Source organism: Balaenoptera acutorostrata, chromosome 13 (assembly GCF_949987535.1).
Source record: "Balaenoptera acutorostrata chromosome 13, mBalAcu1.1, whole genome shotgun sequence".
Taxonomy (NCBI): Eukaryota; Metazoa; Chordata; class Mammalia; order Artiodactyla; family Balaenopteridae; genus Balaenoptera; species Balaenoptera acutorostrata.
In genome coordinates, this window is record NC_080076.1 from 22,083,328 (window position 1) to 22,100,572 (window position 17,245).

The window sequence follows — 17,245 nt, forward strand, 5'->3', positions numbered from 1 at the left end:
ATAAGGAAATATCATCTTTCCTCCCTAGTGTTTAAAAATTGGCAAGCGCAATTGATGCTAACTCTTGCTAACTTTAATTAAAACACTCCTGTTTAATTTAGTTCGAGTCCTAGCACAGAGTTAAACTCCTTCTGGGATAACGTGTACTTCTGGTACTTCAGGAAAATTTTGGCATGAAATGCCCTTTTGGGCAGCTTTCTACCACTGTCAGCAGTTCTCCTTCTAAACCACAGATGGTCACTTCACCTTGCTGAGATTGTTAGGGCTAATTAAAATCATAGTCTTAGATTGCCTTTTTTAATGCTCTGAATTAGTACATAGCCTTTGCCTTTCCATCTGGGGCCTCTACTTCCTTCCTTATCTGTCCGAAAAAGAAAAAAATTAGATCATAATCATCTCAAGGATAAATGCAAAACACTGTTCAAATTGTTTTCTCCAAAGGAAGAGGGAAAGAGAGTAGAGATCCACATAGTAGGCTTGAACATAAATATCTGTATAATAAATAAATAAATCCTCCCACTAATCCAACTAGTATTTCCATAGCCAGGTATAATTGCAGTCGTAATCAAATGATTTTATTACTAACAGCCTGAGTTTACCACTTTTCTTCTTCTAATACCTATATGCATTCCACAGAATCTTCTAAACATCATTTTGGATAGAACTTTTGCATACTCTCATGACAGTGGTGATCTCAGGTGAGGAAAGTAATTATGATAAGTAATCAACACAGTGATGGGAAGAAACAGCTAATATATGAATTTTTAAATTTTAATTCTGCCTTACTTTATGCACTTTTATTTGGGATCATATCCCTACATGGAAAAACTCTTAACTAACTTCAATATGATCCATTTGGCAATTACCTGTGAAGGATAATCAACATAAACTTACCTAAGGCACAGCTTTTATGACTATGATCATTAAATGCATATGGGTGAGGGGGTGGTGTCACTGCTAATAAAGGCCAATTATAGGTAGACATGAAATTTAAGGACTGCTACTTAGGCAGAAGCAGTAAATTCAGAAGAACTCCATTCAAACAGTTATACATTGCAATAAAAGAATAAATATTATATTAATTAATATATTTTAGGATAACTATTTTCCACTCATGACTAAGAACATAAGCCTAAAACCCAACATGGGTGATCTACCAACAAGCTTATAAAGGAGGTGATTGAACACTTTAATGGCAGGTGAATGTGCCACTTACTCTCCAAACAAATGGATGGGTTAATTTTCTGCTTGGCCAACTATCCATGCTGAGAAAGTAGCAGCAAATGATACATATGTTTCACAAAAAATTATAAAACTAAAGCATATATAAAAAGTAAAGCCATATCAATTTTTAATTATCATGTTTCCTTCCTTCCTTTCCTTTCCTTTCCTTACTAGACATATCTGAGAGTTGATGGTGTGTGTCAACATTTACATGCTTGTTGTAGTAAACTGAATTTATAGAGCATACCTAAGAGTTGATTTAGAAAACACAGTTTTTTCATAGTTAATAATGTATATATATATATATAATTAAAATTTGGTCAAATAATTTAATATGATAGGATCTAAAGTGGTACCTTATACTTCAAAATTACTAAATAAAAAGATGATATTGAAGAAATAAGACAAGCAAACACTAAATTTATAAGGATAGTAGAACTACATATAATCAATTGTATAAATGAAGAAATGGGTTTTGATTAATTGCTACTGTAAGAGGAAGTTTTGTTTTTTTTTTGTTTTTTTTTTTAACACTCCTGGAAATTGAAGATTGTCCATATTTACAATATGTAAGAAATGTTAGTAATATACTTCTCCATTGTAGCTCATGTCTCTGTAAAACTGATCAAGGTTAACAGGTTAATGCATAGAACAACCACCCTTTTTGTAGTAGTATTAGTCTGTGGTTTAAATTACAAAATACCACAGACTGTGTGGCTTAGACAACAGAAAGTTATTTTTTCTTAGTTCTGGAGGCTGGAAGTCTAAGAACAAGGTGCCAGCAGGGTTCGCTGATGGTGAGACCTGTTTCTGTAGCTTACAGATGATGGCTTTTCTCTGTGTCCTCTCATGGTCTCTTCTGTGTGTGTGCACTGAGAGAGTGATCTGACATTGCTTCCTCTTCTTTTTATTTAAAAAATTTTTTTTCCAGCATGTGATCAGCCCACCTGGCAGGAAACCCTTATGCTCATCCACAGGAGGTGTGTTGGGGTCATGGTGGGGGGCAGATTCAGGTGTTAGGCAGTGAATGCATGACAGCCCGACTCCCTCCACTGTCTCATACTTGGTCACTGCCACAGTCACTGAAGGCTGTCCTATTTGGAAAGGGACCAGTATGGATCCCTTGAAACCTGCAACCCTTGCAACTTTTCCACTGCCCACATTACCAATAGTCAGGGCACAGGCAGCCTGTAATCACTTCAAACCCAGGGCTGCTGAGACTGGAGACCAGGGTCAGAAGACTACAGCTGTGACCGGACCCACTCTCATTCTCCTTTTATAAAGCCTCACAGAAATCAGCAATGCACCAGGCACAGAGGGCACTCAATAAACACCAGGTGCCAGGAAGCATCTAAAAGGTGGCGGGAGGGAGGCAGTGTGGGAAAGCTCCAGAGTTTGGAAGGGACATGGTGGTCTACTGCCATACCACCCTGAACACACCCCATCTCCCCTTCCTCTTCTTATAAAGACATCATTTCTATTGGATAAGGGCCCCACCCTTATGACCTCATTTACCTTAATTACCTACTGAAAGGTCCTCTCTCCAAATACAGTCACAGTGAGGATTAAAACTTCAACATATAAATTTGGGGGAAACAATTCAGTGCATAACAGTGGTGTAGGAAAAAAACAAGAGTCTCGATGGAGAGCTTATGAAATATTTTGATAGAAAGTCAGATAATTTATGTACAATGCACATTCAATTGTATTTCATATATTTAAAACTCAGATGAGCCTGAGAACAAACCAAGAGTTTGAGTGGCCAAGACAAAAAAGACACAGCATCGGTTTTTAAGTTTCTCACAATCCAGCTGGGAAGAAAGAATGACAAGCAGGCCATAGAGGCACAGAGTAAAGTAAAAAACATAAAATGCTTCATGAATTTGGATATTGTCCTTGTGCCACAAACCTAATTTTTTGTCTATGTTTCTAGATATTTCTAAATCTAAATTTAGACTTAAATTTAGAGATTTCTAAATTTCTAAAAAAACTATCTCTGTGTATTGTTAGGACATCATTATATGATTCCTCCACAATTTGTGAGAATTATGCAGGGACCAGTTGTTGCTATGGACATTTTATAGATGAGGAAAACTGGTTATGAAGAGAATACATGGGATGTTTCAATATTTGTGGCATTTTGTTTCAGTTTGTTTTTGCTTAATCTTTGCAACTACGCTCTAGGCTTCTCATGAGGGCTGGAACAGCATCTTACATTTCTTTATTTCCCGGAGCACCCAAATCTGTTTCTTGCTCTTCTGGAACCCTTCTCTCCCAATTCTCATACCCAAGTAGTCATCAAATCCTATGATGAAGTAATTATCATTCTTTACCAAAGAAGGGACTGAGGATTAGAGAGTTAGATAACTAAACAAGATGAAAAGTTGGTAAGCCACAACTCAAAAATCTTTCCATATCTTTCCATTACGCTTAAGATCAAAATCTAACCACGTTAGCAACATAGTCAGGATCTATACCACTTTTCCACTCCACCATCAGATTCCCTTTGTACCCATAATCACTCTCCCTTCTCCATCCCTTGCTTATCTCTAAACCTTTGCCCACTTCCTTCCCCCTGCCCAGAAGGCTCTCCTTCCACTTCTCCTCCCAATGTCCTAGCCCCAACTCCCATTCTTTCATCTTTGTTGAACTCTTTATTCAGGGTCCCACACCTCCCTCTCTCCCAACTGTTCTTTGACTTGTTTTTAGTAATTGCCTACTTCTTGTCTGTTTACCTAACTAGTCTTTGAGGCCTGGATCTGTGTCATATGTCTCTCTATGCCCAAAGAGTACTTGAAAGAGTATACATGAGACACCCAACAGCTGGGTGCTACTTTACTGCTAATACTGTGGCTCAGTTGTCTACCTGGGACTAGAAACTGTAATTGGTTGGCTCATTATATATACCCAGCCATCTCTTTTATTGTCCAATAGCATTTTCAGAAGAAAGTGAGCTACTAATGTGGACTTTTCTATCCCACGACATTACAGAATTATATTTTTTAAACAGGGGTCTTTAACTTCCCCCATGTATATTAATCTGCTCTCAACTCACGTTTAAGATGGTTTTTCTAAAACTTTCTGAATAGCTTTGTCTATGATCTAATTATTTGCAAAATCGATACATTATTTAATGATTGAGATAACCATAAGCATTTGAGAGAATATGGGACTAGATTTTGAAGAGACATTTTCTTAGAAATAGAGAATATGTGTATTTTATGTGTATGCATGTACATATACATATGTATATATGTATATATACATGTATATATATTATATATTTTGAAATATAATTTAATATTCTGAATCCACCACCATTAGGCTTAAAGAACATATCTGTGTAAAGCGAATATGCTCAGGTCAGTAGAGAAAGCCCTTCTGAACACATTCCTAAAGGGTGACACATGGATCCCAGCCCCTTAAGGAGGAGTTTCAGGCAGGGGTAATACCTGTCTCAAAGGACTTCTTCTCAAAGGTGTTTACTTGGGAGAAGCATAAACTCAAACACCGGATGAAGTAACACGCGCCACTTGTCAGGTAGAAGATATGAACTCTTAGGTTTCGCTTCAAGTTTTCAATTATGTTTAAAAGACCGACCCAGTAGAATTATTTGTGTCCTACAAAGCCAGTTTGTGACACTTCTAGCCAACATTTCTCTAGAAAGTTGATAAGGCAAATAACTGAGAAAACCTACACACAAAGGTCAACTTTTAATAGCATATTGCTTGTATTGCTACAGACTGCTTTAAAAGGAATTCTAGAATCTTTTCTGGAAAATTCAAAAATACTTTCATTTTCTCATTGATGTTAGACCTAATGGCTTTTACTGAAGAGTGAACTTTCCACCCATCTCCTTCTGAGTGCATATGGACAAGGGTGCACAGGCTTTGTCCAAGGTCAAGCACTTTATTGGTTAAAGATCAAATACCTCTTTAACATATGCATTTCTGCATTGCTTTGGACAATGAATCAATTGAGACCTAAGGCAGTGGTAAACCTCCTGAATGCTTATTAAGTGTTGTCTTGATGTGTGCAGGGAGGTGTGTGTGAGGGTAACGGGTAGATGGATAAAAGGATGTAGTTATGTTCAGAAATGGTGATTATAGCTCTTGAGCCAGAAATCTGCATATTTTGAAAATAAGAATTGACAGAATACCATTCTTTAGATCCTTGTTAAAAACTAGAGTTTAAAAAAATAATCATGGCTTTAGTGATTTAAACAAAATATAAGCTGGCAACGGTATTCAAAGAGCCTCCCTCTGCATCCTCATCTCCACATTTCTCCTGTCACCATTGGTTTAGGCTCTATCTTTTATGAAAGCAGAGACTATCAACTCTTCACAGCTTCACAGATCCCATGTTTACATGCAATATGGAGAAAAACTTACTCAGAAGTCATGAAGGTACCCGACTATGAATTTGTAACTATATTGCAAGGGCATAAAGCCAGACTTCAAACCTTTGTGTAGCCTTTCTGGAACCCAGTGCAATGCATGTACTCAAAAGAGGTCTACCAATACTGTATTGATGGTTATTCTTATAGGTCAGAAACATTATATAAATGGTTATTATTAACCATACATTTATTTATTTTTTATTTATTTCAGACAAGGTTGTCCTTAATCTCATCTAATATAGATTTCTTCAATAGGTTTACATATTACGGAACTTTCCATTTTCATTTTAGAATGTAAATGCGTTAAATGATATTTAACGGACATTAACTCTGAAACTCTTGAGGAAGACCACAGAATTTCTCTTTATCTTGTTGTATATAAAATTATATCCTACTTGAATATTCTGTTAGTTCATGCCGGTTCACACTCAAAGGCAATCTAAGTGCAAGAAAGAACCATGAGTTAAAAGACAAAACAAGAGTCTGATAAAATCCATGATTAAAGCACAAGCTTGGATTTCTTGTGGAATTTTATCTTATGAAGAATTTAAATTACACTTAAATTCTTAAAAATGATGAAAACCAAATGTAAGTAACACTGATAATGAAGGTATTTTTTCCTTTAAAAAAGTAATAAATTCTATTTTCCATATGAACTCAGTCCTGCAGGACGAACTTAAGCTTATATCAGGATAGTCAAAGACTATATCAAAGATTTTGCTATATCAACACTTATTTTAAAGCCTGGGCAGAATAGTTAAAACAGTGTTACAACCACATCCTAAATTAAATCATGCCTTCTACAATAGTTATAAGTCATATTAAGTCTGTGGGAAATCCTTAAAATGTATACACAGTTACCAAGAGGATTCAAGAAAGAAAGGAAGGAAGGAGGAGGGAAAAACCAAGATACAAACACAGCTCTATCTATATTTAAAATTTAATAATGCCTCTAATTTACATATTCAACATGTAATCTATAACTAGATTTTTAGAAATAGAATGGTTCATTTAGAATAAAAATGGAAGTCTAAAGGCAACAAATCCAGCAGCCATAAAGAGAAAGACGTGGTACCCTATATAAAACTTAAAACCAAGCCAAACCAAACCCAAAACAACAACAAAATATACACACACAGAGCATTTAGAGCATTATTATTGTTCTCCTATATAAAGAGTTCCTGAAAATAAACAAGATAAAGATGACTATTTCAATAAATTTATGAAGATCAAAAAAGATTGATAGCAAGTCACAAAATATAAAATGCAAATATCCAGTAAAACTATAAAAATAATCTGAATTTTATAGGGATGCAAATTAGAACAAAGAGACTCAATTTTATAAAATTGTTAGCTAGGCAAATAATAGAAAAGTGCACCCTTGTGAGGGGTAAACTCTTGCACTGCTGGTGAGAGTATAAACTTTTCTTTGATAATTTTCCTCAGGATATAAGCAAAAATATGACAAAAATATATAAGGATAAATTAGTGTTCGCTGTTTTAAAAAATAAAATTTTGAAACAAGATAATGCTCAACAATCAAGGACTGGAGAACATATATATGTGCACAGTAACACACAGAGGAAGATGCCATGAATGTCAAAATATGTGCATATATGTACGTCTATACACATATTTCTTGGCTAGTTTATCCTTAGAAATCAGTATTTATATACATTTGACTTAGAAATCAATGAAGCATTACATGTCTCAATATGTGCATTAATTTGGTATAAAATTAGACCTCAGGAGTTTGCAGTTAGAGGTTTAGCTCTGATCACCACAAATTCTAGCTCATTCCATAACCACGTTTGCCTTACAATCAATCAGTAATACACATTATAAGGTTATTTCTATGGTAGCTGTTCTGTTACTGTACTTTGATGTTACAAATGTGAAAGTTCTTTGTTTCACAAAAAAACTTCCATATAAAATAAGAGTAAATTAAATTGTTGCCATTTTAAAGTTAGCTGATATTTTAGTTAGAATAATGCCACCTCTAAAACCAAATAGAGTCCTTTGCCTATTCTTAGTTTAATATTTACAGTTTGATCAAAGAACAAACAACTCCATTGCCTCACTCATCGTATATGTTATTACCCTGTGTGCAGATGAAAGCATTTTCTGAATAAACTTTAAAGCAAAACGCAAACTTTAAAGCAAAATGGATAGCATAATAATATTATGATATAGGTTAGCAGGTATAATCAGTATACCACACCTTTTCATTCCTACTGAATAACTTCTTAAGAAGCCTATGATTTTACCTGGACTCTTTAAATGATGAAAAGATTTACTCCAGAGGAAAAAATTCAAAGACCGATAAACAAGTTTTTGGTGTTGTTACAGAAAAAATCAATTGAAATTCAAATGTTAAGGCACTTTCTCTAAACTACATGATTCAAACGAAACTGGCTAAAAGAATCCTGGTGGATAATAAAAGATTTTGTTTGACTGAGGAGCTACCGCATATAAGAATTATTTATTTGCAGTGATAACACAGTGACCCTACCTATCTCAGTTTAATGAACTTACATTTATTTAAATTAGATTCTTGCTATGCAGGTTTTCTTTAGATGTATTTGATTTTAATGGTTCACTTTCAACATAACATCTATAGCATTTCCATATTAACGGAACAATTTTACCAACACATCTGAGTTTAATGTCAGAAACTCTGTCATCTCAAATGACATTTAACTTTTCTACTCAAGTACCTATTTTTTTATACAATTTCTCTCATTCATTTCTTCATTTATTTCCCCCAGATATTTTGGAACCTCTCATTTGCTATTTACCCCTTTTGTTAGATAATAATTTTTGGTAAGTTTCAGTTATGTAATGGGAATAATTAGACTAAGAGTGATCTATCTGGATTTTAATCAATGAGCAAGTATTGAAATACTACATTTAACCTCTGTGCAACTAATCAACGTAGAGCAAGCATATGTGTGGAGTATTGGGGCTTTGCAATTTCACACTAATAAACATAGGAAGCAATTTGGTGATAAGCATTTATAGCATCACGGTGATATATTTTGAAGGGTACAATGTAAACTCATCTCAAGCCGTTAACTTACCCAAGACTGTGAGCTCTGCAGAGGCACTAATATTCTCATTCTTATATGTGACAACACAGGTGTAAGTTCCACTGTCATCATCTGTCACATTGGAGATAAGCAAGTTGCTTCCACCCAATAAAGAATACTTTCTGGACCTGTAAGACAGAAGACATATGACATTATAGAGTAGATTTACATATATCTATATCAGGCAAGGTATTCAAAGATTTAACTGAACTCCACAAAAGCTCGATTTATAAAACTGGAGAAAAAACTGTATTTCAGGGGAGCTTGATAACACTGCATTTATGTTCAAAAATCCCTTCAAGGTAAACCACTCCCTTCGGAATACTGTGTGCTGTGATCAAAGAAATGAAGTAGATTAAACTTGGAACTAATGTTAGTACTGAAAAGAAACTTAAAGATAATTTGGCTCACTTTGGATTTGAGAACCGCCGGTCCAGAGAAGTAATTACTCACAGTGGAAGTCCATGTCCTATGTCCTGACATCCAATTTAGTAATCTTTGTACAAAGTCACATGTCACAGTGCACTGTGCATGCCTGACCATATTCAGAGAACACATCTTCACATGCTGAAGCTCCAACCGGATTTATTGCATATTTCAGTATTCTCAGAAGTATTGTGATACCATACCATGTATTGTTGTTATATAAATAAATACTTAAGGTAGATGAAACTTAAAGATAAACTTATTGCCTATGAACCTATCTTACCATAGAATATAAATGTTTTATTTAGAACACCAGATCTCAAAATCAATGAAATTAATTTCTTAAGTGAAATCTAATCCATTCTCATCAAAATGTTTCAGACTCAGTATTCCATTCTATTAAGAGTTTACTTTCTAAGTATGCCTTAATATTAATGTCCAGTAATTTAAAGCCAGCCAAATTCTTCTGTCTTATCTTGAATATTTGTTATAGCTGGGATGGTGAGAGATATAATCAGAGCTAAAAAAAAAAACAAAACAAAACTGCACAGACCCTATCATGGCATGCTATACATTGGAATGCAGAAAGTTGGTTTCTTAAGAAGTACTTCACTCTCTACACCACTTCTTCAGGATGAGATCCTCCAAAGTATCTTTGCTGAAGCCTCTGTGGTTAGGATCATCTCAAGAGCAACACTGACTTTCTAAATTTCCTTTTAGAATTGATCTCATGGATTTTGACTCTGTTCTCCATTCCTTTATCCCAGTGGGTATGTGTCTTTTATATACTGTCTAATGCCAAGGAATGTGGAAAGAATATTCAATTATTATCAAAAAACCCTAGTATTACTAGGTACTTACATCAAATTAGAGAAAGATAAATAGTAACATATACTTCACAGAACTCCTAAATGTATAATACCTGAGTTGGATGACTTCCTCTCCTCGTAGCCAGGTAAAACTTGGGGGAGGATAGCCAGAAACACAACACTCCAGGATAGCATCTTTTCCTTCAATGGCTACTACATTTGATGGTCTCTGCAGAAAATACAGTTGCCTATGCAGTCCTGGGTCTGTGGGAAAAAGCACAGGGTCACATCTTTTATGAAAAATATTGTGAAGAAAAATGATGTATCTGGAACTTTTTTTTGTTTTGTTTTTCTAACAAGACACTGTGATGAAGAGGAAGGAAAGAAACATGGAAAGATTCCAATGAAACTTATAAAATAGACTCCTAGAAGTCTTTCCATGCCTAGTTTCTAGGATTAGGATATTAGAATAGTCTTATCTGTTGTTGACATCATGGTACAAGGCAAAGGGGAAAAGCTTGAGACTACAAGTCACTCGTGTGGGCTACAGGCCTTGTTGACTTATTGTCATCAAAGAACAAGACAGTATCAGTACCTATTTGATATTTTCAGTGTGCCTGCCACTAATATCTATTCCACCTCCTTCTGCTTTGTTTATTGCTTCTGTGGCTTGGGAAGTAAGATTAGAAAAACATGTTAGAATTGTGTTAAAAATCTGTTGTTTTCAAAATGAAAGTTTCTTTTTTTTATAACAAAAAGTTTGGTTTTTTATAACAATAAGTTATAAACAATAAGTTATGAAGGTTTAATTTAGGCTGTTTTCAACTTAATGAGTTAAATGGAATTAGCATATAATCTTTCATTTTGCAAACTCAAAGCAATCTTGAAGCAAAGAAAATGAGGCAAAGAAATCTTCAAAACCAGGATTGGAGTGGCTGAAGAAATGCCAAAGGAGGTTAAACCTAACTAGGTCCTACTGGGGGCCGTGGGTGGTCAGAGAGGAAGTGAGGTGGGAAGAGACCTGGGACATGTTTTAACATTGCTGTTAATTTTCCTTGGTTGGACCCAAGTCCACACAGGTTGATCACAGATGAATAAAAGAATACCAGTTCTCCAGTTAATAGTTGGGAGAGTAATTGTCATCTAAAATACTCTTTGTGTGAAGAAAGAGAAATTCACACTTTCTCAGTCTTGTCACATCTGTTTCTGGTTGATAACAGCAACAAAAATAAATATTCTTCACAACGAAAACATTGAAAGAATTTTCAAAATATGTTAATCTTTATTAAACCAATATTGTAGATAAAGTGTCTCAAAATTTTTCAAAATTGCTGCCAGTTTGTTTAATAATCCTTCATGAAAGTGACTTTTCAAATCAAATATAAATGTTTTGAAGGAAAATGTTGCTTAAAAATGAAATCCCTGATGTGGAGAAAAGGGAACCCTCCTGCATTGTTGGTGGGAATGTAAATTGGTGCAGCCACTATGGAGAACAATAAGGAGTTTCCTCAAAAAACTAAAAATAGAGTTGTCATATGATCCAGCAATCTCACTCCTGGGCACACATCCAGACAAAAGTATAATTCAAAAAGATACATGCACCCCTGTGTTTACAGCAGCACTATTCACAATAGCCAAGGCATGGAAAACAACCTAAATTTCCATTGACAGAGGAATGGATAAAGAAGATGTGGTACATATATAATAATAGAATACTACTCAGCCATGAAGTAGAATGAAATAATGCCATTGCAGCAACATGGATGGACCTACTAATACTAAGTGAAGTAAGTCAGACAGATAAAGACAAATACCATATGATATCACTTATATGTAGAATCTAAAATATGACACAAATGAACTTATCTAGAAAACAGAAACAGACTCACAGACATGGAGAACAGATTTCTGGTTGCCAAGTGGGAGGGATGGATAGGGAGTTTGGGATTAGCAGATGCAAACTATTATATATAGAATGGATAAACAACAAGTCCTGCTGTATAGTACAGGGGACTATATTCAATATCCTGTGATAAACCATAATGGAAAAAATATGAAAAATAATGTATATATATGTATAACTGAATCACTTTGCTCTGTAGCAGAAATTAACACAGTGTAAGTCAACTATACTTCAATAAAATAAATTTTAAAAAATAAAATAAAATCCCTGAAACGGACAGGTTCACAAAATGTGCATTAATAAATAGCTATCTTTATAATGGAGGCCTATTCATCTGAATGCTTGATTTTTACCACCTGTTCCTCAGTAGAAATGTTTCAGCTACATATACTGTATAATACTACATTATTATAGAAAACATCAAATAAAACCTATATAATTTTATCTTCTAGGTAAAAGAAAATTTGCCTGGGACCTATGTGTAATACTCCTCATTCATCCATGGAAGAGCCAAAATTTCAACTCAGTTATATTTTCTTTTGTCAGAAAATCATGTAACACAAAATGGTTATTTTTTAAAAATATATTTTTATATTTTATTTTAATTTACAAAAGATGAACGAATAGTACAGAGTTCCCATATACTAGTTTCCTCATCCCTGGCATTCAGTTTCTCCTACTATTAACACCTTACATTAGTGTGGTACATTTGTTACAATGAATAAAGTGATATTGATACACTATTATTAACTCAAGTCCATAGTGTACCTTAAGGTTCACTCTTTGTGGGCTTCCCTGGTGGCGCAGTGCTTGAGAATCCGCCTGCCAATGCAGGGGACACGGGTTCGAGCCCTGGTCTGGGGGAAGATCCCACATGCCGCGAAGCAACTGGGCCCGTGGGCCACAACTACTGAGCCTGCGCATCTGGAGCCTGTGCTCCGCAACAAGAGAGGCCACGACAGTGAGGGGCCCGCGCGCCGTGATGGAGAGTGGCCCCCGCTCCCCGCAACTGGGGAAAGCCCTCGCACAGAAAGGGAGACCCAGCACAGCCAAAAATAAATTAATTAATTTAAAAAAAAAAAGGTTCACTCTTTGTGTTGTCTAGTTCTATGGATTTTGTCAATGCATAACATCATATATCTAATATTACTGTAGCATATAGAATAGTTCCACCACCCTAAAAAAATCCCCTGAGCTTCACTTATTCATCTCTTCCCCACCACCTACATCTCAAACTGCGTGCAATCACGGGTGGTTTTACTATTCCTATAGTAGAGCCTTTTCCAGAATATCATATAGTTGGAATTATATAGTATATAGACTTTTCAGATTGATTTCTTTCACCTAGCAATTATGCATTGGGGGTTCCTCCATGTCTTTTTGTAGTTTGATAGCTTATTTATTTTTATTGCTGGGTATTTTTCTATTGTACCAAAGTTTCTTTATTCATTCACCTACTGAAAGATACCTTGATTGCCTCCAGGTTTGGTAACTATGAACAATCTGCTATAAATGTCCATGTGCAGATTTTTTTCTAGACAGAACTTTACAACTTAATTCAGTAAATACCTTGGAGCATGATTACTAGATTATATGGTAAAACTATGTTTACCTTTCTAAGAAACTCCCCAACTCTCTTCCAAAGTGGTTCTGCAATTTTACATTCCTATCAGCAATGCATGAGTGTTTCTGTTGCTCATCCTCATAAGCATTTACTATGGTCATTTTTATTTTTTTTTTGATTTTAGCCATATTAATAGATATTCAGTTGAATCTTATAGTTGTTTTAACTTGCAATTTCCCAATGACATAAGACGTTGAGCACATTTCATATGCTTAGTTTCTATCTGTATATCTTGCTTAGGAGTCTGTTAAGATCTTTTGCCAATTTTTTAAATTGGTTTGTTTTCTTACAGTTGAAATTCAAGCATTTGTTGTATATTTTGGATACAAGTCCTTTATCCAAATGTGTACTTTGCAAATACTTTCTCAGTCTGTGGCTTGTTATTCTCTTAGCATAGTCTTTTACAGAGCAGAAAGTACTAATTTTCACAAAGTCCAACTTATTCTCATAACATTATCTTTTACAGAGCAAGAAGTACTAATTTTCACAAAGTCCAACTTTCATGGATTATTTTATAGGCAATGTATCTAAAAATTCATTGTCAAACCTAAGGTCACCTAGATTTTTTCCTGTATTTTAGGTTTTTTCTTAATAGTTTTGCACTTTATGTTTAAGTCTATCATCCAATTGGAGGTTTCATGGGGTTTTTTTTATGAAAGGTATAAGGCCTGTGTCTAGATTGGTTGACTATATTTCTGTGGGTCTATTTCTGAGAGCTCTGATTGTTCCATTGATCTATTTCCCTATTATTTTGACAATATAACAATATCTTGACTATTGCATCTTTATCATGAGTTACCGTCAGACAGTGTGAATCCTCTGACTTTCTTTAGTATTGTATTCACTATTCTGATTCTCTTGTCTTTCCACATAAATTTTAGAATCAGCTTATTGATATACACAGAATGATGGGATTTTGTCTTTATCTTAAAATATTAATAGTTCAGGCATCACTGGGCTCAGTGCCAGGAAAGAAGCATCTGCTATTTTTAGACAGAGCATATATATTCTAGATTACTTCAATCTCAACCTGGTCCATTTCAGTTACATTTATTATCTTTGCTCCTCCATAGACATTGGAACCTGATCATATGTGTCACCCTGATCATACATATGGAAATGTCAGCTTTTGGCAGAGAAATCTGGTTCCATTTCTCCAAAGATATTTCTCTGTAATTATCCAATCTAATAAATTCTAATATTATGGAAGTTCCCCCCAAAAGCTAATGGAAATGGTCTTTAATAGTAAATAGTTCATATGTTTCACAACAGTGTGACAGATTCAATATGATCACAAATTGTTTGAGCTCCTTCAGTCCAGAGTTGAGGGTCCACTTCCTTATTGTTTAAATCTGGCCTGGCCCCGTGTCTTGCTTTGACCAATAGATTGTGTTGGGAATTACACTGATGAGTTCTGGACACAAGGCTTCAAGAGGCCGTACAAGTTTCTGCCATGGGTCTTTATGAAATGACCATGTTGGTCTAGCCAACTGGAGGATGAGAAGGCACATGCAGGATGACTGAGTTTCCCAGGCAAAACCAGCACCAACTGACAGACATGTGAGTGAGGCCGTCTTAACACTCCCACCTCGGTCAAATATGCCTGAGTGAATCAAAGTGAAACCAGCAGAGGAACAGCTGAGATAAACTGCAGAACTATAAGAGATAAAAATTTAAGTCACTACATTTTGGAGTGGTTTGTTATACAGCAATAGATAACTGAAATATATACACATGAATGAAAACAAAACAAATCCATCCCAGCTATTTAAAATATTTAAAATACCAAGTAACCTTTTTGGTTGCTGTTATTTTTAGTTTGACTTTTGGTTTCTGGTTTTTTTTTTTCACTATTAGGGTGATTCTGGCTATTTAAAGAAACATGATTAATCTTGATGTATCCCTTATTTTTCTCCATTAAAATGTGATTTTTTTTTTTTTAGAAGAACATCAAGAAAATATATTTAAGTTCTAAAATGGGGAGGACAGAGATGCTATTGCCAAGGTTATGTTTGTATGATAAAATTGTGGGTAGTTTTTATTTCCATCTTTGGATTTTTCTGTGTTTTCTAAATTTTTTTAATAAGAACTTTTTTTTTAGAGTAAAGAGTTATTTTAAACTCTGGTGTTGCAAAGTGGATGGAAATTATACAAGAAACAAAGAAATTATAAAAGCTAATGACTAAAACACAAGGCAAATATTGAAGAGCAAATGAAAATTCTCCCTCCAGTCGCCATAATAATATAGATGAAAAAGCCCTGGGAGGAGTGAACTTAAGATCCTAGGTCATGACTTTTGTTGACTAAATTGATTTTAATTGAACTATGATGGAATTAGTAATTATTCATAAAAATAATCTTTGGTCTTGCTACATGGCCACTGATTATTCAGAACCAGATGGAGTTACTCAACTAATACGAATATGAAAAAAAATCCAGTAAAATAATAAACATGATTTCACCAAGGAAATGGCCTATAATACCAGTCTGAAATGTTCTATTTCATAAATTTGTGATAGGTACACAAATGGTCATTTTATTTTTATTCTTCAAACTGACATACGTTTCATATACTTTTATGCATGTGTAATATGTTTTACAATTAAAAGACGGGAGGGATATGCAAGGGTGGATTCTAGAAAACATACTTGGCAATAGCTTTAAAATCCAACCCGAAAAAAATGATTTTTCTTCTAATGTAAATTTTTATATTAAAAATTTCAAAAGCAGACCTCTTTCATATGATGCTCATGGAAGTGAATGCACACACTGTCACAACTATGTTTTCTAAATGGATTATAAGCAGTCATGATTTGCTTGGACTATAATCCAGTTTAGCTTTTTCCTGTTGGGAGGTAAACATTAGCCTGATTCTCTGATCTGGTCTCACTGTCATGCTAGTAGAGGTACAGCTAATCCTCCTCACAGACGAAGAGGGTGGTACATAAATAAAGAGAAAGCAGTCATTACAGTGATGCAGATCTTTGACATACACAGATCCCATTAAAGTCTAGCAACACCTTATGGCAACATGCTGCTTTTACTTATGCTTTTCTTTCTTTTTTCCTTCCTCCTTTTCTCCCTTCCACCTTCCTTCCTTTTTTTTTTTTTTTAATTTATTTATGGCTGTGTTGGGTCTTCGTTTCTGTGCGAGGGCTTTCTCTAGTTGCGGCAAGCGGGGGCCACTCTTCATCGCGGTGCGCGGGCCTCTCACTATCGCGGCCTCTCTTGTTGCGGAGCACAGGCTCCAGACGCGCAGGCTCAGTAGTTGTGGCTCACGGGCCCAGTTGCTCCGCGGCACGTGGGATCTTCCCGGACCAGGGCTCGAACCCGTGTCCCCTGCATTGGCAGGCAGATTCTCAACCACTGCGCCACCAGGGAAGCCCCCTTCCTAACTTTTTTTTTTTTTTTAATTTTTATTTATTATTTATTTATTATGTTTATTTTTGGCTGTGTTGGGTCTTCGTTTCTGTGCGAGGGCTTTCTCCAGTTGCGGCGAGTGGGGGCCACTCTTCATCACGGTGCGCGGGCCTGTCACCATCGCGGCCTCTCCTGTTGCGGAGCACAGGCTCCAGACGCTCAGGCTCAGCAGTTGTGGCTCACGGGCCCAGTTGCTCCGCGGCATGTGGGATCTTCCCAGACCAGGGCTCGAACCCGTGTCCCCTGCATTGGCAGGCAGACTCTCAACCACTGCGCCACCAGGGAAGCCCCCTAACTTTTTAAATAGTAAATTTGGCCTACTTTGGCTTAATCTATTATCTGAGTTAGAGA

At 35.6% G+C, this 17,245-nt stretch overlaps 1 protein-coding gene across 1 annotated transcript in view; it reads right to left on the reverse strand.

Annotated features, from left to right (window-relative positions):
* Positions 1 to 17,245, reverse strand: part of DCC (DCC netrin 1 receptor) — a 1,191,297-nt gene that overhangs the window by 633,789 nt on the left and 540,263 nt on the right. Inside the window, exons 4-5 of the mRNA XM_057527412.1 lie at positions 10,061 to 10,211; positions 8,704 to 8,840 (exon numbers count right to left, since the gene is read on the reverse strand). Coding sequence (XP_057383395.1) covers positions 8,704 to 8,840; positions 10,061 to 10,211 — 288 coding nt within the window. The remainder of the gene's footprint in view (positions 1 to 8,703; positions 8,841 to 10,060; positions 10,212 to 17,245) is intronic.